The sequence below is a fragment of the Argopecten irradians genome, chromosome 14, assembly GCF_041381155.1.
Source record: "Argopecten irradians isolate NY chromosome 14, Ai_NY, whole genome shotgun sequence".
In the NCBI taxonomy this organism is placed as follows: domain Eukaryota; kingdom Metazoa; phylum Mollusca; class Bivalvia; order Pectinida; family Pectinidae; genus Argopecten; species Argopecten irradians.
In genome coordinates, this window is record NC_091147.1 from 5,488,222 (window position 1) to 5,510,473 (window position 22,252).

At 35.7% G+C, this 22,252-nt stretch overlaps 2 protein-coding genes across 2 annotated transcripts; both read left to right on the top strand.

Moving 5' to 3' along the window:
• The first annotated feature begins 3,682 nt into the window (after window positions 1-3,682).
• Window positions 3,683-8,265, top strand: LOC138307970 (uncharacterized). Its single transcript, XM_069248920.1, has 3 exons — window positions 3,683-3,746; window positions 4,656-4,719; window positions 5,334-8,265. The coding sequence occupies exons 2-3, from the start codon at window positions 4,686-4,688 to the stop codon at window positions 6,497-6,499; spliced, it is 1,200 nt and encodes a 399-aa protein (XP_069105021.1). The 5' UTR covers window positions 3,683-3,746; window positions 4,656-4,685; the 3' UTR covers window positions 6,500-8,265.
• Window positions 8,266-15,924: 7,659 nt separating this feature from the next.
• On the top strand, window positions 15,925-21,018 carry LOC138307548 (uncharacterized). The gene is made up of 3 exons (XM_069248349.1): window positions 15,925-16,004; window positions 17,484-17,547; window positions 18,953-21,018. Exons 2-3 carry the CDS (start codon window positions 17,493-17,495, stop codon window positions 20,257-20,259), a joined length of 1,362 nt encoding a protein of 453 aa, XP_069104450.1. The 5' UTR covers window positions 15,925-16,004; window positions 17,484-17,492; the 3' UTR covers window positions 20,260-21,018.
• Window positions 21,019-22,252: the final 1,234 nt, after the last annotated feature.

Sequence of the window (22,252 nt, forward strand, 5' to 3'; positions counted from 1 at the left end):
TCGATGAAAATGGCATTTCTAGGGCCGTTTTCGATTATGCGGTTTGACTGGTTGGACCTAGTTGTTCGTTTATGAATTAAAGACGGACCTGGTGATTTTATATTTTTTTCAGACGAGCCTTGACAAAGCCCTCACAGGCCTGTATCATAAACTGCAGGTCCGTCAGGATTTATACTTGAAATAAAGACTTTTACAAACGGTCGAACCGGTTGTTCCGAATAAACGAAAACGGCCCTGGTCGTCCTTGGTCGACATGTTCTTGATAGGCCACCAAGAACAATGTTCTCCGGGCATAATTTCGCCCAAACGCAATGAACATGAAACGAGAAGAAAATATCACACCACACCTCAAAAGCTTGAGCATGAAGAACAAACAAAAACAAAAATGGCGCCAAATTTAAAATAATGGTTAGCCTTTCTTGTCGGTGGTCGTGAAGTGTGAAAATAAGATTAGAAAATTTAATGTAAATGTGATTTTTTTATATGTATTTTAAGTACAAGCATGCCTTAAAATGCTGTCAATTGATAATTATTACAATTTACCAAAGATTTTTTGTTCTATCTAGGAAACCAATTATACATGTACGAGTACCTACTCTCTAGTCATGATGTTTATCAAATTATGTAGATATGTTGCTATCTAATGTATCTTTGTATGCTTCATCTCATGTATACTGTGTTATTCACTGTACTGTACTGTAGTGCCACTCCCCGATAGGATCCTTTAGTTGAATAAAGAAATTGAAATTGAAACTCAATTCTTGACCCCTTGAATTAAAGTATCAACGTAAGATTTTATCCTAAATATTACACATACAAAAACTATATATTTTCAATCACACAACATTTGGTTTACATTGTTAAAAATTTGGACAGGAATTATTTTGGTAATTGTGGGTTTTCAATGGGTTTTTACAAAAGTTACTTACTTTACACCATTATCACCATTGAAAAGTTTGAGCTTCTTATTTTACTTTAAGTTAAAAATAAAAAAAAAATAATTAGTTGCATCCCGACAAAAATTCTGTGGCACTATATCCTACATAAATGAAGTACTGATTGCGCATGCACCGAAGGGAAAATAAATTATTCTAAATTATTTTTTGTGTTAATTAGACATAAATATACACGATTAAATACCAATTATTGTTCAAATGATGAATATCATTTATGGTCTGTCGGCGGTGGAGCATCTTTAAACTAACTACATATAGGTCCCAAGTGAGAACATACAAATAAAATCTAAGGAAAATTTCTTAACGACTTTCAGAGTAAGTAGCGATCGATAGCAGAATTTACTTGTCAAAACCTATACATGTATATAGACGGACACCTGTCACTATATTTGATTGCCCCTTTTGGATCAGTCCCGAGATGCATTTTACAGAACTAGTGCCTGATGATTATGAAGAGTCTTCATCTGAAGATCCCTCCAAAACTTTCCGAGAAACAACAATAGCAAACTTTAAATATCAATGTTAGAGGGGACCGACTGTGGGCCATCATGTTTGTCACAAAAAAGTAAGAAACCTTGTATGTGAAACTGAAAGAAGACCCCATGATGACTTCCATAGAAAAAGTGATATAGATATAAAATTACCAAAATTGAAGACGGCTGTGTTTGGCACTGCTATACTTTGTGATATCAGGAATTTAAGACGGCTGCGTTTGGCACGGCTACACTGTGTGGCACAAGGAATTTAAGACGGCTGCGTTTGGCACGGCTACACTGTGTGGCACAAGGAATTTAAGACGGATGCGTTTGGCATGGCTACACTGCGTGCGTGACACAAGGAATTTAAGACGGCTGCGCTTGGCACGGCTACACTGCGTGACACAACGAATTTAAGACGACTGCGTTTGGCACGGCTACACTGTGTGACACAAGGAATTTAAGACGGCTGCGTTTGGCACGGCTACACTGTGTGACACAAGGGGAACACTCCTATTATAAAATTCCACTGCATATGAATACTTTTTAAGGATTAGTAAAAATAACAAATTATGATTCTTATAAATCTTCGGCATTTTTTTTTTGGCAAACGAGTCCTATTGGATTAATACAGATTGGGGTGTTGTGACTTATTGATATTTATGTATTCATTTTCTTTTCTCCCATAATATATAAAATTGTATATATTATATATTTTTCATTTCCATAAAAATGTCAACAATGCAGTTGACACTAGTGTTAGAAACAATTTTGTATACAAAATTACAATCGAAATGTCCTTTTGCAAGCTATTGCACTTACACTGCCTTCCAAAAGTTCTGTTACACATGGATATTTACATACATATAATATAGAAATATGTAAACCTTGATAATACAGGCATCGGTATATATATTATTTATGAACTTATTCTTTATATTCTCTAACTCATTAATTGATTTGTAAGCAAATTTTAACATAAATGTAACAGAACTGTCGGAGGGCAGTGTATTTATATCACATATTGCTATAATATTGGCAGGTTTAGCGGACTAGATTATTCAGAAGAAAATTCCGGCTCAATAATGTTGTACAGCGTTGTATTACTGCAAATGTTCGTCACACCCCACTCTAAATATATGTAATGTTTTATTTTTAAAGTTATCATTTATTCAATGGCCTTATTAACATAAACTTCCCTCCTGCTTCATACATTGCTGGCTTTGTCATGTAGGGCGTTTGATATCTACCGTGTTTCTTCCTGACTAATTCAGTTCTTCCGTGCTAACGTCTCCCTTGACGCTCCCACTCCTGTCAGGTAGGCTGCTGGTTCTGTCCCTTGGTCGATACACGTCATACCATATGTATGTAGTCTATAAAAGTAGTAGTTTCTACTCTTACTTCGGCATCGACCATTTAACTCCATTAGAGTGAGGGAAGGGGTGGGATATTTTGCTCCCGAAATTCTCAGAAAAAAATTGTCTCGGAACTAGAGCTGAACAAATAGTTTGATCTTCATTATTTAAAAAAAAGAATGATTCCCGATAATTGTCCTGTAATTTTGAAAAATGAAATTGAGTGAAAATCACTTTACTTGTATTTAAATATTATAAAAAATGTCGGGGGTTTATATATATTGAAGGTATTAATGACTACGTTTGTTTCTGGGTTGTGGGGAAAAAGAGATTGCCTCCTGGTGGTTGACAAAAAGAAAGTTTGCTCCGATAAAAAAATCCGATCCCCCTAACGTCCTATCAAAAACCAGGGCGATTTAAGGACGTGGCATCGGAAAGCCGGAGTACTCGGAGAGCCTGGCAACTGTCCATGTGGGGTTCGAAGTCACAACCTAGAGGTGGAGTGTATGTGGTAATATGTCGGAACATCTCTGAGAAACTATAACTGTGGAACAATCATAACTCGTTAATTCAATCATACAATTAGGAAATAATTAATCATCATTGTTATTAAGAAAAACGTAAAATGGGATGTCCAGGTTTGCCCCATTATTTCCTGATGTTTGACGAGAAAATTACTGACATGCTCCAATGACCCGCGGACGTTTATACACCTGTAACGTACATATTGTCACTCGTTGCGCGTGTACAATGTCAATAAACTGACCCGTGTGACGTCATGAGGTTATAGCGGGCCACAATTGGCTGGCATCTTCCCATTAAGATCTACCAGGAAATATCCCAGCAATAATATAAAATAGTTTCAGGCCAAACTTTGTGGTCAATCTCCTGTACACCGCGGTCTTGAATGGTCAACTGATCAAAGGAGCCAAACTTTGTCCGCAGCACAAACTTCACAGGTAAGGTGACACATATCATGGTTTACACGATTTCATTTTTGCACATTTATCTGACATCAAAACAACACAAAGATCTGTGTTACGCATTTGAAGTGGTACATTGCCTATTCCAGCATATCTCGGCTCATGATCAATTATATTCAAAGTTTTGTTCGTTAGTTTTAACTATCTATTCGATTTGATTTTATGTAATTATTTCCGCTGATTATTTTTTTAAGTTTTACCGCTGATTATTTTTCAGTTCCAAATGGCATTCATACTAAAATAACTGCTTTCCTGAATGATAGTATTTTATGCGTTGACTCTTTGAAAAGCGAAGTCACGTCGGCGACCAAAGTCTGTATTGTTGTTTAATTTTGCAGTACAAACTTTCGCAATGTTCAATTTGATATTAATTATAATTTAATTCTTTCTGAGAAATGCTAGCGCCATTGTTCATTTCTAACAACGATTTAAGCTGTAAGATGTATACTGTTTATATTCATTCTCTCAACTTTATTCGCGGTTATTTAATCTCGAGGATATCACAGATTTAATCGACTAAAATTATCTATACAGTAGTCCGTATACATGTAGGTCATGTCGAAGTCCTACAGTAATATTTATATACCTAAATGAAACAGGACTTCTCGATCATGTCATACTACATTATCTGTTTGACAGATACCAATATGATGGCAAAATCGTAATTCAAACTCTAATTCGATTAAACAAGAAGCAAATATGAAAATCAGTGCATATCAATTTGATCAGGTCTATTATCGAAGCCGTATGTTTGTGCTCATGTGATTTCCTGTATAATAGGTAGCTGTACTGTTACTACATGTTCGTAAACAACAACTTAGATCACCATTAATCACCGAGCACCTCACTCACGTCTATTGTATGACGGCCTGATTTATGTTTCAGAGAGCTGCCATCCATTATCAGAGAAAGGCTATGTTACCACTGGTTTTCCTTCTCATTCTACCGTGTACGTATATATCAGTGTACCCTTCCATCAGAATCACTGGCCATTTACAAATAAACATTTACATGTCTATCTCAATATACGTTTGAGATTAAAACAAAGAACAATTTTTTTCTGTGTCATTTTTCTTATCAATGTGACAACATTTACATGTCTATCTCAATACACTTTTGAGATTAAAACAAATAACAATTCTATTCTGTGTATTTTTTTATCAATGTGACAGGAGCTATAAGATAAGTTATCAAACGTACCGATTTATTTGATAAACAACAGTAACCATAATTTTAGATATAAAGCCGAGTTGATGTATTGGTGACATAGACAACACCGGTATATCTACATATGACAGCTGATCTCCAGTTTACAGACGTTTTGTTGTTACCTAACTATGCAAATATTTTATAAAAAAAAATTCACCATTAACATTAAGAAAATGTATTGTATTTGTTTTCTCTAAATCATAAATTTAAAACTGAACATGATCTTTGACGTATAAGTACATCAATCAAAACAGATATTCCTTATATACGTTTATGGATAGAGTAAATGATAAAAACAAAAATCTTAACACAAATTCGGTGAAATTGTTATTTATTTTCTCTCTTTCGTTTAAGGCATTAATGGCCAGGGCTTCCAATCATCCGTCACTCCGAACTGGGGTCAGACGATGGATTCGGCTGCTAACCAGGAAAGGCTTCTGGCCAGTCTCCTCAGCCGAGGATGGACTCCACCTCCTGATGTCCAGAGAGAGTTAGCCACCGCAGCAAACCGCGCGCGACAGACGACAGGTGGGGTACCTGACGAATTCGGGAATAGGTTCAACTTTGGTTTTACACCGGATCAACTGGTGGCCCCGGGTCTGACAGTAGATCAACTCATCCCTACAAACAATGGCGGTCAATTTGGCGCCACGCAAGATCCTGCTGCAGCTAATTCTCTGGCGAGTCTGCCAAACAGTATGCAGATTCCGGGAAGTCTAACGCAAGGCCTGGTCAACAGGGGTCTTCTGGACCCAACATTGGTCAACCCAAACCTCGCGGGGCGGGGTCTAATGGAACCTACCCTGGTAAACCCGAATATCGCGGGGCGGGGCCTAATGGACCCTACCCTGCTAAATCCCAATCTCGCGAGGCGAGGTCTGATGGATCCAACTCTCCTGGGCACGGGATTTATTGACCCTTCACTACTCGGCAGCAATATTGGCGGCCCTTCACTGGCAGATGCGGCTCTTTTAGGACGACGAAGACGACCTGGTTTAGTCAATATCATCCGGGATAATGATCTACTTGGTCCAGTGTTGGACCCCCTTGGTCTTGGATCTGTGGGGCGAGGGGTTGACCCGATCGGACTGGGACCACTTGGTCCCGATCCCCTCGATTCCATTGGGCCAGGAGTGATAGGGATAGCAGGAAAACGCGACCATCTCCATGACGACCGCCACCACGATAAAGGTATCAATGCAGTCAAAGAAAAATTGGCAAAAACCAATGTCATAAAAAAGAAACTGAAAAAGGAGCTGAAGGCCAGGAAAAAGGTGAAAAAGGTAGAGAAGATTTTGAAAAAGGAAGCGGGAATTGGTCATACAAATGGAAAGATAGTTGCACATGGAGATCATTTTCACCTTGATGATAAAATCTTGAAAGTTGTTGGTAGAACAGGGCCACATCACCGACCGCCGCCACCACCACGACGCGATGTACACAAGAGGCAGAACCCAGTAAAAAGTCTGATGCAAGGACTACTGATAGGAGGTCTAGGGGCCCTACTCGGAGGGAAGTAAACATGGACAGTTTACCATATATCGATATGTCTCATTAACTCTACTGTGATGCTATCGAATCTTCCAATGAGCTTGCAATCGTCTCTCTTTGTTAATGCAATCTCTCAATGTAATATAGTTACGTTCATCTACGACTCATCAGTGATAGTAATTATTAAATGTAATGACTTACGTATTGCTATTAATTCAAGGCACCTAGAACTGGGACGTAAATATTTCAATAGCCATCTGGATGTCCACACGACCAGTGCTTCTGTTTTGTTTTATTCATAGTAATTTATCAAAATTGATATATGGAATTTATCAAAATTGATATATGTATATTAGATTTAATGGCCACGTATATATAACCTAAAATTAATTGAGTGTCATGGAAATTACTCAGTTGACGGAATATTTCGCTTGATATTATTACTTTTTCAAATTAGCGTCAAAAGTGAATATTTATGTACAGACTACAGGGCGTGTATTGCTACGTACAATCTAGATTTTGAATTCCTTAATCTATTCTTAGAGGGGGAAACTAAAACTGTTCCGAATTACTATCGCCAATGCCATTGCAAGCTCGAAATACAGATTTGACGCCATTTGATAATTTTATTGAATTTGATGAGATAATCTAAAGCGAAATTCCTTTGAAGAAATAATCACCTGGACATATTCTACGGTTAAACAGTACTGTTAAATAAAATCTTTTCCGCAGATTACCTGCTTTACAAATATTGGTTGTCGACAACATTACAAGTCTTCCTCATATACCATGTGGCACTCTATTAGTCTAAATGCTCCCGACTGCCCTGAGACTATCCGAAGACGTCTTATGTAAAGCAACTTGATTTTACGTCCCAAGAATTATTTCATTCGATAACTCATGTAAGTTTACAATGTATTTTCCTTAATCAAAAGGCGCTCACACCATACCACCAAATGGCTGTATCAATGTGTGTTGTTATATACATCATTGTCCTGTTTATATACACCATACATAATTGTATATAGATCATGTTAATACAGAATACCAAATGGCTGTATCAATGTGTGTTGTTATATACATCATTGTCCTGTTTATATACACCATACATAATTGTATATAGATCATGTTAATACAGAATACCAAGTGGCTGTATCAATGTGTGTTGTTATATACATCATTGTCCTGTTTATATACACCATACATAATTGTATATAGATCATGTTAATACAGAATACCAAATGGCTGTATCAATGTGTGTTGTTATATACATCATTGTCCTGTTTATATACACCATACATAATTGTATATAGTTCATGTTAATACAGAATACCAAGTGGCTGTATCAATGTGTGTTGTTATATACATCATTGTCCTGTTTATATACACCATACATAATTGTATATAGATCATGTTAATACAGAATACCAAATGGCTGTATCAATGTGTGTTGTTATATACACCATACAGAATTGTATATAGTTCATGTTAATACAGAATACCAAGTGGCTGTATCAATGTGTGTTGTTATATACATCATTGTCCTGTTTATATACACCATACATAATTGTATATAGATCATGTTAATACAGAGTACTAAATGACTGTATCAATGTGTATTGTTATATACATCATTGTCCTGTTTATATACACCGTACATAATTGTATATAGTTCATGCATTCATCACCAACTGTAAATAGATAGCCATTCTTGTTTAATATGTTATTACCTATACTTTACAGCTGTTAATATGGTTATGTTGTTTTTGTATGAAATTAAAATTATTTAAAATAATATTAAGATATATTTTTTATTCTGTGCGATACTGCATGTTTTCCTTGCTTCAGGATTATAAAAGAATCTTAGACTTTGGTTTAGACTTAGCCAGTCAAATATGGCGTACCTTTTTTCAACATCATTTTTGATTGGCTTAGTCTAAACTTCACATTGTTTTGGACTTAATGGACAATTATCAATGTAGTTATGTATTTGATCTGAAATCGTAATAGGACGATTGTCCCCGTATAGACACTCGTAAGTTTTTGATATCAATACAAAAATGATGACTTTCAGTACTTTTATTACTACAAGTAGTGTGTAATATGTCCTTCGTGATACCGCAGGATTCTAAAGCGTAGAGAAATTCACATACATCGGAGACAGCCCTGAATTGACTTGTTGATAGAACGTAAAACCTATTAAAACAAATAAACACAAAAGTCATTCGTCCAACATCACTTTTATAAACGAACAAATAAATAAAAAAGTCATTCGTCCAACATCACTTTTATAAACGAACAAATAAATAAAAAAGTCATTCGTCCAACATCACTTTTATAAACGAACAAATAAATAAAAAAGTCATTCGTCCAACATCACTTTTATAAACGAACAAATAAATAAAAAAGTCATTCGTCCAACATCACTTTTATAAACGAACAAATAAATAAAAAAGTCATTCGTCCAACATCACTTTTATAAACGAACAAATAAATAAAAAAGTCATTCGTCCAACATCACTTTTATAAACGAACAAATAAATAAAAAAGTCATTCGTCCAACATCACTTTTATAAACGAACAAATAAATAAAAAAGTCATTCGTCCAACATCACTTTTATTAACGAACAAATAAAGAAAAAAGTCATTCGTCCAACATCACTTTTATAAACGAACAAATAAATAAAAAAGTCATTCGTCCAACATCACTTTTATAAACGAACAAATAAAGAAAAAAGTCATTCGTCCAACATCACTTTTATAAACGAACAAATAAAGAAAAACGTCATTCGTCCAACATTTTTATAAACGAACAAATAAATAAAAAAGTCATTCGTCCAACATCACTTTTATAAACGAACAAAACTTTTATAAACGAACAAATAAAGAAAAAAGTCATTCGTCCAACATCACTTTTATAAACGAACAAATAAATAAAAAAGTCATTCGTCCAACATCACTTTTATAAACGAACAAATAAATAAAAAAGTCATTCGTCCAACATCACTTTTATAAACGAACAAATAAATAAAAAAGTCATTCGTCCAACATCACTTTTTATAAACGAACAAATAAATAAAAAAGTCATTCGTCCAACATCACTTTTATAAACGAACAAATAAAGAAAAAAGTCATTCGTCCAACATCACTTTTATAAACGAACAAATAAATAAAAAAGTCATTCGTCCAACATCACTTTTATAAACGAACAAATAAATAAAAAAGTCATTCGTCCAACATCACTTTTATAAACGAACAAATAAATAAAAAAGTCATTCGTCCAACATCACTTTTATAAACGAACAAATAAATAAAAAAGTCATTCGTCCAACATCACTTTCTTTAACGTCTGGAATGAAGTATTTATGTATGTTACAAAAAACAATCCATTATGGTAATGTTTTAAATATTTTATCACAGGAAAGTAGATTAGTTCGCATATCTTAATTATATAAACATTGAAGTAGACATATGTATGAAACATCTTGATCTTTTATATTCCCGCGAACTTAAATTTCCGTAAATAGAATGGAAACAGTGGCATGCAAGATAACATGTATAGTTTATCTAACTGACAAGGTGACGAATTATTATTATTATAATCCTATTTTATATTTTCTCCACGCGAAAATACATAACTACATCGTAACTAATGTAAAACTGCATAACATTGAACATTTCCACATACCACTAACTCGACTGACGCCATCCCATTATTCAAGGCCGTCCTGGCAGCCTGTAAACTATCCATGTCATCAATCACCTTCCAAATTCTCCATGTTTGTGGTTAATGTTGATGGCTATATGATCGGGGTTATGTTCGGTGTAATTGTTGGTCTATAACGAGAATAACAGGACGCCGATAATGCCAAAGGCGAAAGGATAAGTTACTGGTGTTCGTTATGACAATGTGATCGAATAGGTTGACATGCCAAATGGATAAGAACGATAGACAAATATAGGTATCTTAATCTTTAAAAAAATATAACATTTATAGGCCCAGAGGGCCTGTATCGCTCACCTGGTTTTTTGTTAGTAATTATCACAAGACTCAGACAATTAGAAAAATAAGCAAAATTGACTCCCAAAATTTAATTTTGAATCACAACCATACAATGATGCTATTGATACCATACAAATATGCTATCCAATACATAGGTTCAGAGGACAAAGTAATTTATATGAAAGTAGTAGCCTAATTGACCTTTTTGACCTCGCATCTATTGCCGTCTATGGCCACGGGGGTCAGCCCTATCATTTGTACAATTTCAAATCCCAACCCTATAAGGATGCTACCATAGCATTATAAGTGCTCTTCCATTCTTAGTTGCAGAGAAGAAGTCGTTTATATGGAAATAGCTAAATTGACCCCACCCTTCAGGCCCCCGGGGGGTCAGCCCCATCATTTGCAAAATTTTGAATCCAAACCCTATAAGGATGTAACCATTGCATTATGAGCGTAATCCCATGTTAAGTTGCAGAGAAAGTCATTTATATGGAAATTGACCACTTTTGACCCCGCCCCTCAGGCCCCCGGGGGGTCAGCCCTATCATTTGCACAATTTTCAATTCCCACACTATAAGGATACTACCATTGTATTATGGGTGCTATACCGTGCTTAGTTTCAGAGAAGAAGTCGTTTATATGGAAATAGCCAAATTGGCCACTTTCGACCCCGCCCCTCAGGCCCCCTGGGGGTCAGCCCCATCATTTGCACAATTTTGAATCCCCACCCTATAAATATGCTACCATTGCATTATGGGTGCTATACCATGCTTAGTTTCAGAGAAGAAGTCGTTTATATGGAAATAGCCAAATTGGCCCCTTTTGACCCCGCCCCTCAGGCCCCCTGGGGGTCAGCCCCATCATTTGTACAATTTTGAATCCCCATCCTATAAGGATGCTACCATTGCATTATGGGTGCTATCCCATGCTTGGTTTCAGAGAAGAAGTCGTTTATATGGAAATAGCCAAATTGAACCCTTTTGACCCCGCCCCTCAGGCCCCCCGGGGGTCAGCCACATCATTTGTACAATTTTGAATCCCCAACCTATAAAGATACTACCATTGCATTATGAGTGCTATCTCATGCTTAGTTTCAGAGAAGAAGTTGTTAATATGGAAATAGCCAAATTGACCCCATTTGACCCCGCCCCTCAGGCCCCCGGGGTCAGCCCCATCATTTGTACAATTTTGAATCCCCACCCTATAAGGATGCTACCATTGCATTATGGGTGCTATCCCATGCTTGGTTTCAGAGAAGAAGTCGTTTATATGGAAATAGCCAAATTGACCCCTTTTGACCCCGCCCCTCAGGCCCCCGGGGGGTCAGCCACATCATTTGTACAATTTTTAATCCCTACCCTATAACGATACTACCATTGCATTATGAGTGCTATCTCATGCTTAGTTTCAGAGAAGAAGTCGTTTATATGGAAATAGCCAAATTGACCCCATTTGACCCCGCCCCTCAGGCCCCCGGGGGGTCAGCCCCATCATTTGTACAATTTTGAATCCCCACCCTATAAGGATGCTACCATTGCATTATGGGTGCTATCCCATGCTTGGTTTCAGAGAAGAAGTCGTTTATATGGAAATAGCCAAATGGACCCCATTTGACCCCGCCCCTCAGGCCCCCGGGGGGTCAGCCCCATCATTTGTACAATTTTGAATCCCCACCCTATAAGGATGCTACCATTGCATTATGGGTGCTATCCCATGCTTGGTTTCAGAGAAGAAGTCGTTTATATGGAAATAGCCAAATTGACCCCTTTTGGCCCCGCTCCTCAGGCCCCTGGGGGGTCAGACCCATCATTTGTACAATTTTCAGTTAGTAGCCCATAAGGATGCTACCAGCCAAATTTTGTTGAAATCCGACCAGCGGTTATGGAGAAGAAGTCGATTGTTGACGGACGGACGGACGGACGGACGACGGACGACGGACGACGGACGACGGACGACGGACGACGGACGCCGGACGCCACGGTATGGCATAAGCTCACCTTGGTCCTTCGGACCAGGTGAGCTAAAAATATACAACATTTAGTAGCGTATATTGATTTTAATCATTCTTATACCGCTGCGTTATTTCATCAACTTCTCCAATGGTATGTTAAAATGTGTAGTAGTTTGGTTTGATAATATTTTCTGTAATACCTGCGGGTTTTATACTGGTTTACATCTTTCAAAACATTCACGATATCCTAAGTTGTATTACACGGTTACGTAAAAATGTAACCGTGTGACGACACGACGTCAGCTAAATATGATAAAAAAATATTTCCCGGCAAAATTTTTCATGTTTGGAGTATATAACGTATTGCCGTACAAATTAAAATGGAAGGATATCTGTAATAATAACTTATAGGAAACAAATACCATTTCATATGTGGACAGGAACGACAGAAATATTCTACCATCATGATTATAAAATGTTTGTGCTCGGGCAATTTTTGACCCTCGAGTAGAACCTCTCTATTCTTCATATCTAGAAGTCTTATAATATACCACACGCAATAATGCGATGTGACCCAATTATAATCAAACGACTAAAACGGCATTAACATTGTTACCGAAGCAGTGACCTTCATGTCGATTTAGACTATAGACAGCACGACCACCTACTGTTCAAACATTTACGGGACACGAAGGTGAAATATATTCATTGACTATTTTTGAATTATATGGATCCCCCAGTTAACAATCCTACCGACGCCCTAACGTCGCCTTCTGTATGACTGCCACGGTGATAGTCATGTGATGGATGACGTTACAGTCCAAAAATCACACTTAGGAAGATAATGCCCTCATGAGAGCGACAATACATGTTTAATTACGACTCTGAGAAGCCAAATGATAGAGCGATAGTTCAAATATGTTAAAAAGTACATTCAACAGTGGGACTCCTGCCTAACGTCATTTTAGTAGTATAGATATAACACCATGTACTGTAAAATGTAACCTTTTTTGTTGAATGACATATTTACGAAGTTTTAATTTCTCGATCGAAACGCTTTTTATTCTACTTTTTATACATGTTTAAAATGTACATCACGTAATAGTAATTCTAGTGAAAAATGTCCAGCTTATTACATTTTAGGTGGCAGAAATACAAATATTACACATAGGAAATCATGAAATCTATAGACTAGTTAAAGATTTACTTATAACGAGTAAATCTCACCCAGAGTCCAAACTGTATCTGTGGTAGTAGTAATGAGAGCTTTTGCTTCCAATGTAATGTGTATGTAAATAGCAGAATTTTTTTTATTCGTTAAGAAACTTAAAATGTTGATATAAATTTGAAAGTTTTTTTACGTGGTAGCGACCTATAAGCTGATGATATACACCAACGTATTTTCGGACACGTGCATCAATACATGAAGTCCAGTAAAAAATTTGCTTTTATCAAAAGCTAAATATTTGTATTTAATGTGTGTTGATATTGTTTAGAACGTAGGTATGTTGTCTATTGTTTGTAGTTGTATGTTAGGAGAGGATTTTTATTTATAAACTGAAATAACCTTTGCCCGATCCTTTCTCTTTTATTTTGACAATACAATATGTTTGAATCAAGAAACGTACAAAAATGTAAATATTTTTAACAACATCGAGGTGTTTTACGATATACGCGAAATAAAATAAAATCTCACTTGAGAATGAGTTTGTTTACAATAAGTTTGTTTACAATAAGCTTGATCAGCATAGCTTGATATTACATGTTTTTCTATAGGATGTCCTAATGACATATTTTCATCATAAAATAAGTCGTTTACATATTTTTTAACAACAGGAAGTGTGTTTTCTTTCATTGAATACAGTCAAAAGTCTCCAATCGTGTTCTTTATACACCATCCAAAATTATTGTACAGTGTACTAGCATTATATACTAATGATGCCCTCCTATAGATAAAACATGCCACATACGAGTTCCACACACACAGACATTGAAGGAGTCTTCAATTTCAAATCCCCTTAATCAAGTTTCTGACATAATATTTAACTACAAAACGTTAATAATTAGTTGAAGTATAATCAGACATTTGAATGTAAAAGTTGGAACCATACTTCCGGTATTCATCAAGCCAATTATTCATTCATGTTTCACTACTTACAAGAGGAAGCTGATTTTTACATTGTTTTAAAAACTTAAAAAAGGTAATTAAAATTTTTTGGAGAATTTAAACATATTTCTATTAAATAAACTTTAAATTAAATAAAAAATCAATTGAATATACAATGTGTATATCATGACACAAGATGCTGATATGAGAACTCATAAGAATAAAGACATGTAAAGAAATGTAAATAGAAAAATAAAGATTTAAAAAAAGCAGAATGATCGAGCAGCACTATAATCTGTGACGTCATATATAATATCAATTCAGTTTTATGGTGAAATATATAATGTAGAATTTTTCACGCCGAAAATTTGGCGGGAATACTTTTTTTATGTTCATTTTCTTCAATTTTCATTCCATATTAGGATTAAGAAATACATAAAGGGGAGTTGATAGGTGTCGCAACAGATAGTACTGGTATCAGTAAGACAGAGACGTAAAATGTAATAAATAGAATATTATCATTGGCAATACGTTATATTTCGCACTCGTGAAAAAATAATTTAATATTGCGTGAAAAGTGTTCATCCCAATTTTTGAACTATAATTGTTATTAATAAAAAACAAAGAATCTCCATTACATCCTTCTCTGTATTCATGAAACTCACACACAATAGAAACAGAATAAATCGACGTAGTAAGCAGAAGTTACGTAAATCACAAAACAAACATTGAAAGTCAAGGGGATGTAGGGACGATGGAGTGACTTTTTACAATATGCATTAGACAAAATTGTATGTTAACGTAATAATTTTGATGTTAAAAAAGCCCGAAAACTTGTGCATTTGCAGTTTAAAGTCAATTTGTTGTTGTTGGTTTTAAAAAAATTGTTTTGCAAGATGTATAGATTTCGTCTGTTTTCACGATCAATAATTCGTGACGCAAATAGACCTGAAATGAAATCACCATAAAATATGTGCATTTAGAGAACTAGAGTGTCATATATAGAAATCGTCATTCTTCTTTATCACGATTTTGTAAAACTTATAGATTTCATTTTTTGTCGCCACCACTAATTCGTGATCCCCTTGACCACACCAATCGTCACTTTTTAACACCTGACCAATGTGTCGGTCAGAATATAATGGCCGACTTAAGACTAAGGTTAATACCTATGGTGTCAAGTATCCTCCATTGGTGGATGGCAATGATTGACGTATGATAGCGGCCAGACACACCGTTCTGACGTCACAAGGTCACGACCTCCGATTACTGACCAATCGGCTATGGACATCAATACTGTCCAGGTTAAGATTTTTACGTCAGCCGACACCTATAGGGAACAATGAATCTGATGATGGATCTCGATTTTCCCGTTTACTGGGTATAAATAAATGAGTGAATCTGGTTATGGACAATTCAAACTTACTCGACCAAACAACACGTACCTACAGATAGTTGGACACAGTCCTGGTAAGTTTATACTACCCTCTTCTCCTGCATACATTGTCCATTGTACCATTATACAGTAATTTGTCAGCATTGCTGATACTTTGGTTTGAGTTGATTTATCATATTAACGTCAACTGTCAGGGTCATTTAAGGACAGCCTCCCGTGTATGCGGTGTCTTGCATGTGTGAAGGTCAAATGCGTGTTCTGGGATACTACACATTTGTATTTTTGACAAACTCGGAAAACAAATCTCTTTGATGACCCATAATAACGTTCCATTATCTCTCTCATTATTATAACAACAGTTGTTAATTCTAAGTCATGCAAACTAGAAGGTGATCAGTACAGAAGTTGTCCTTATCAACCTTTTTGTTGCCGTATTCAGATACTAGACATGCATGTGTAAAGCTCATCAATCTTTCTTACCAACGTAAGAACTTAATTGTGACATAAATCAGAACAGAATGACGTTACATGGTAACTTTAGGGCCGACTATCACGGCTTAGCGAAGTGATGTAATATCTATATCGACCTTTCTCTTACAGATTACTACTGGTAATACGACCATATAACAATACCGTCATGCTATTTTTGTTCAAATTAATTAGGATTTTGAATGTGATTAAGCTACAAAGTTTTACATATTTATAGGCGTTAAAATATATTAATTATATGGGTAGATATATCTTGCAGAACATAAGGCTATATGCAGTATTACAACACATTGTTCACCTATCTAATTGTTTACATTCTGATACAGGCCATATATGGCTAGATTCCCCACTACTTGATGCAGTAAAGTGTACTAATATCCTTCTGACGGAGTTGTTCACGATCGTGTTCTAATCACTAACAGATCTATACACATTCCCTCCGAGACGTACACTATAGATTGCCTATCAGGTTCGGGATCAGCAGTGGACAGGTTATTACTATGCTTGTAGTGTTGTTGTTTTATCATTATCCAATATATAGGTAGTAAATTATAATGTAAAAGTAAAACGCAAAATCCAACTTTAATACCGTTAAGGGAATAATTTGATACAGCTGAGTCCATTATTCTCAAGTTTCTCAAGGTTTTATTTTGCATTCTTTTATTATTATTTTCGACCGAATAAGCATTGTGCACATCCTGTTCCCTTGAACTAAATGTTTATATTGTAATAAAAACGTTCATACTCGTTACGATTTAATTTCTCTACCTGTATCACGTTAGTAAAAATGACTATTGCACACATTCTGTTACACATACATTCTATACTTACATATATTCTGTTGTAATAATCATCGCTAGGTCTTATTTATCAGCTAATTTATATTCTTCGACACATTATTTGCTTTTCTAGGAATTGTTTTGTAGAGTTTTGAACAAAATTTAACGTATGTATTATAATTTTACAGTGTATATAAGTTAGCTACTTCATTTCATATCCAAATCTGAAACCGAAGGCTATTAGTCAATAGCAACCAGTTAAAATGTTCCTACTTTCACTTGCAGAAACCTACCATGACCAAACTGAAGTCACCAATCCGATCTTTGTTCATCCTTTGCGTCATACCATGTAAGTATAAAGAGTATTGCTGTAATAAAATCCTGTCTTACCCGGTCATATCGTTGATGTTATATCTTTGACCCATATAATAATGATATAGGTATATACTCGTTATGTACAGTGGACTTATGATATAGGTATATACTCGTTATGTACAGTGGACTTATGATATAGGTATATACTCGTTATGTACAGTGGACTTATGATATAGGTATATACTCGTTATGTACAGTGGACTTATGATATAGGTATATACTCGTTATGTACAGTGGACTTATAATATAGGTATATACTCGTTATGCTCGTAATGTATAGTGGGTTTAGGATGACATTTACATAAACATAAAAAGGAACAAACCAGAGAAGATCAAGCGTCTTATGTACAATGTAGATGATTTATTCAAATCACTCTTGATGTAACAGTATCTCTGATAATACATATGGGTCAAATCAGCAGCATCGCTGTTTATATGTCGGGTAACACTGGGTCAATACAAAAGTATTCCTGTCGTATACGAATTATTTGAAAAAAAAATTATAAGATTATTAAATATAAGTTTACTGCAGAACGATAATAAAAATACTAAGCTCATGTTAGTGGATCCGTACCTGAGCTATATATAGACACACTAGTCCATAAAAACACTGCACGTGTCAGTCAAGGTCATTATGTTTGACAGGTCTGTCCGGCTAATATACTGTTATGACACTAGAAGGTCATTATTGTATGTAATAACACTATATATTTACTATATAACAAGAAATATTGCTGGTCCCTTCTTTTATGGTTTCAAATAATTCCGTGGTAGGTATATTATTGGTTCTCTGATAGTACAGTGATGTTTTTTCAGTAATCTATTAAACACCACCAGGTTTGATGAATTTAGCTGTGAAAATCATTTAAATGGCCATACAAACATGGATAATACCATAACACAATAGTTACATTACATTATGTATGCAATGTAAAATATCTGTTTGTATGCCTTATGTATGTTTAGAAGGACACGTATTTATATAATTCACTTTATAATTACTAATGACACTAAACGTATCGAATGACATGGTAGACCATAACTTAGCTCTTGGTGTGACCATGTGTGCGCTTATTACTGTAATGTAGACATAAAGATAAGGATTTTGTCACTACTGCCAGAATCCATTTGAGCTCTTATTCAACTTTTTTTATAATGAAAACTTATGCACTGTAAGGATTGTAATTCTGAAAAGGTTGGTTGATTTCGATGGTACATTGTAATTCGTGAGTATGGATATGACAGCTCATTTGCTCAATGTCAATTTTAATTAAGTAAGCACGTCTCCAGTAACACTAGAAAATAAAATCATTTGTAACTATAATCCTGCACTACTATACAGTGTAAATTGTAATACGAGTATATCCAATGTTGTACAGATATCTATGGTGCCGTACTACCAGAAGGAGCGTCGCCAAGGAAACAAAGACGAATGTTAAATAAGGCGATGCGACAACTAGCCAAGGATCCACTACTGTCTCCCGGACTGCATGTCTCAGAGTTCGCACCGGTACCCTTAGACCTAATGCATCCTGACCTTGTTGATCCTTTGTTAATGCCAAGCCCTTTAGAGTCCTTGTTGAATGAACACCAAGGACTTCTACCAACGGGATTGGGCCCTAAACGTCCAGAGATTGACCCTGTTACTCGGGAAATTATGAACCAGAATATAGCTATTGGTACAAGAGAGTCCTTACGGGCGAATAGGCAGATAAAGAAAGGATTACGTAAGGCCAGAAAGCAGTTCAGACAGGAGAAGCGGGCAAGAAAGCAGATACGAAAGCAACAAAGGATGCTTCGGAAAGCTGTTAAACAAGGACAAATCATAGGAAACCCGCATGACGTCATGAGTGGATTACATGACGTCATGGGTGGACCACATGACATCATGAGTGGATTACATGGTATTGGTTCACCCTACGATATTATTGGTGTCTCCTCTCCGATTTCCCCTCTGCATTTGGATCATCATGTTGCTGAAGACCATCTTCTCGACGGTGCTTTAAATATCAACAAACAAATCGCAAAGCAGGACAAAAAAGCGATCAAACAAATTAAAAAGCACCAGAAACTTGTCAAAAAGATTGCCAAACAAGCTAAACTTGTTGACAAAGCAATGGATTTGATTCCTCTACCAGAACCACTTAGTCATCTTCATAACAACATTTTAATTGGTGGCGATCCATTAAACATCAAGAAAATCAGAAGGAATGAGAAGAAGAAAATTAACAAGATTAAAAAGCAACAAACGATTATGAAGAAAGTTGTGAAACAAGCTGAACGTATCCACAATGCGTTAGACAATATTCCTTTACCGGAGCCTATCGCTCCACTACAACCCGATCTTCATCTTACTGACAAGATTCTGATCAATAACGCTGTGAAAAAGAACATAGCACAAAACCTTCTTATTAATGATGCTATAAATAATCAACATATTGCAGATAAACTGTTAGTAAATGACGCTCTAAACAAAGACAGTTTGTTAGGGGGTCTACATGACACTCATATTCACACTGGCGATGCTATTATACAGGTTACTAAAGCAGACCACTCTCCTCACCATCCTCACCATCCCCCACCTCAACACAAGGAACATCACCCACAACCAAAGCCGAACCCTATCAAAGCGCTGGCGAAAGGCGTTTTATTAGGCGGCATAGGGAGTATGTTGTTGGGCAAATAGATACAAGGTTAGTGTATAATTAGTCAATGTATTGTAAGTTTTATATACGAAAATGACACGGATACTATATAAACATTTTGTCCATAAATTACAAATGGAAAACAATTAATGTAAAAGAAATTACGAATTTCAGTATGAATTAAACTAGATTAGGGAATGCATTATTTCAAAATATTAAGATATTTATTCGTCTTTAATATTGATGTTTTCTGTGTAATAGTTGGCGTGATAAACGAAGATTTTAAAATTATTAACAGTTACCAAGTTGATACATTCTGCATATTAATCCATCAGAATTGCATAGCTACGAATTGCAGGTAGCGTAGTAAATAAAACACAACAAATTGTACTATTTTATTATTTAAATTTGTATTTATTCCCATTATAATGTATTAAAGTAATGTAGAGATATATTTTACAATTAAAGAAGAAAACGTATTACAAAGGTGAGGTGCGAATAGTTAGTATAATTCTGTTGAATAATGTTATATGCAGGAGTTTTTTTAATGTAATCTTACATGTTGACTTTGTGGCTGATTTTTTTTATATTTAACTTTATAATGTTCAATCATAATGTGATAAATTATGTATGTGATTTGAAAGGTGTGTGTTGAAGCCTTTCGAAATATAACTTATTTCGTTCATGTTACGTGTAACGACGTGGTCTTTAAGCTGTGTTGTCTTGTTTGAATTTTACACTGTAATCAAATCCGAAAATAAAAGTGTAAAATTAAACCACTGTTGACATTAACAAAGCATCTTTAGTGTTGTTTCCATTTCTTTGGGATGTAAGTGTTTTAAATTGAAATGCCGCTGTAGGTCGGACCATGGGCAACAGTGATTTCGGATCTATCAACAATATAGAAAAACTTAGAAAGGTAACACAGCTATAGATTAAACAAGAGATCCTAGAGGGATCTTGGTGCCCATCAAAGAATGATCTACGTCTGACAATGGAAAGAGAGATCTTTTCTCCGCTGCTTTTCAAACGTTTACTACATATTACTACATATGAGATTTGAGAAAGATCTTTTCAGTACTTTTTGAGTTATATAACAAACTTTAATTGTCAAAATCCAAGATGGCTGCCTGGCGGCCGTCTTGTTGACTGATCAGTCCTAAAATGCATTATGCACAACTAGGGTCCTAGGGGATACCTTCAGTACTTTCTGAGAAATAGCGATAACAAACTTTAACTATCAAAAATCCAAGATGGCTGCCTGGCGGCCGTCTTGTTGACAGATCGGTCCTAAAATGCATTACGCGCAACTAGGGTCTTAGGAGAACATACATGTGAAATTTGAAAGAAATCCCTTTGGCACTTTCTGAGAAATAGCGGTTACAAACTTGAACAATCAAAATCCAAGATGGCTCTCTTGCGGACATCTTCTTGACCCATCGGTCCCAAAATGCAATATGCAAAACAAGGGCCCTAGGGTAAATTACATATGAAATTTGAGAGAGAATGTACTTTCTGAGAAATAGCGGTAACAATCTTAAACTATCAAAATTAAAGGTGGCTGCCTGGTGGCCATCTTGTTCACCGATCGGTTCCTCCCAAAATATGCACAACTAGGGCCCTAGGTGAACCTACATATTAATTTTGAGAAAGATCAATTTAGCCCTTTCTGAGAAATAGCGGTTACAAGAAATGTTAATGGACGCAAGGAAGGACGGACGACGGACGACAGACGAAAAGCAACTACATTTGTCAAAACTCAGTGCTGAATTTGTATTATCAAAATATACAGGGTGTCCCAAAAAACATGTCCCGAGTTTGACGCTTTATAAAAAAGGTTTTGATAGACGGAGGAGTTTGATCTATATACCATTAGAAAGGTAGTGATCGTTCTGTACAACGATATATAGCATGGAGAAATATCATATTTCGCTAATTTTGCGATTTGTTCAGAAAATCAATAACATTCAGTTAAAGAAAGGGCGCAAGGTGTCCGCCCTTCTTTTCGATGACATGATAAATTGTGTCGCTGAA

What these genes read in the sequence shown, in the direction of transcription:
- LOC138307548 (XM_069248349.1), top strand. Translation starts at nt 17,493, where the DNA reads ATGACCAAACTGAAGTCACCAATCCGATCTTTGTTCATCCTTTGCGTC. An exon ending in CATCCTTTGCGTCATACCAT is followed by an intron (nt 17,548 to 18,952) that starts GTAAGTATAAAG and finishes AATGTTGTACAG; the next exon opens with ATATCTATGGTGCCGTACTA.
- LOC138307970 (XM_069248920.1), top strand. Translation starts at nt 4,686, where the DNA reads ATGTTACCACTGGTTTTCCTTCTCATTCTACCGT. An exon ending in TTTCCTTCTCATTCTACCGT is followed by an intron (nt 4,720 to 5,333) that starts GTACGTATATAT and finishes CTTTCGTTTAAG; the next exon opens with GCATTAATGGCCAGGGCTTC.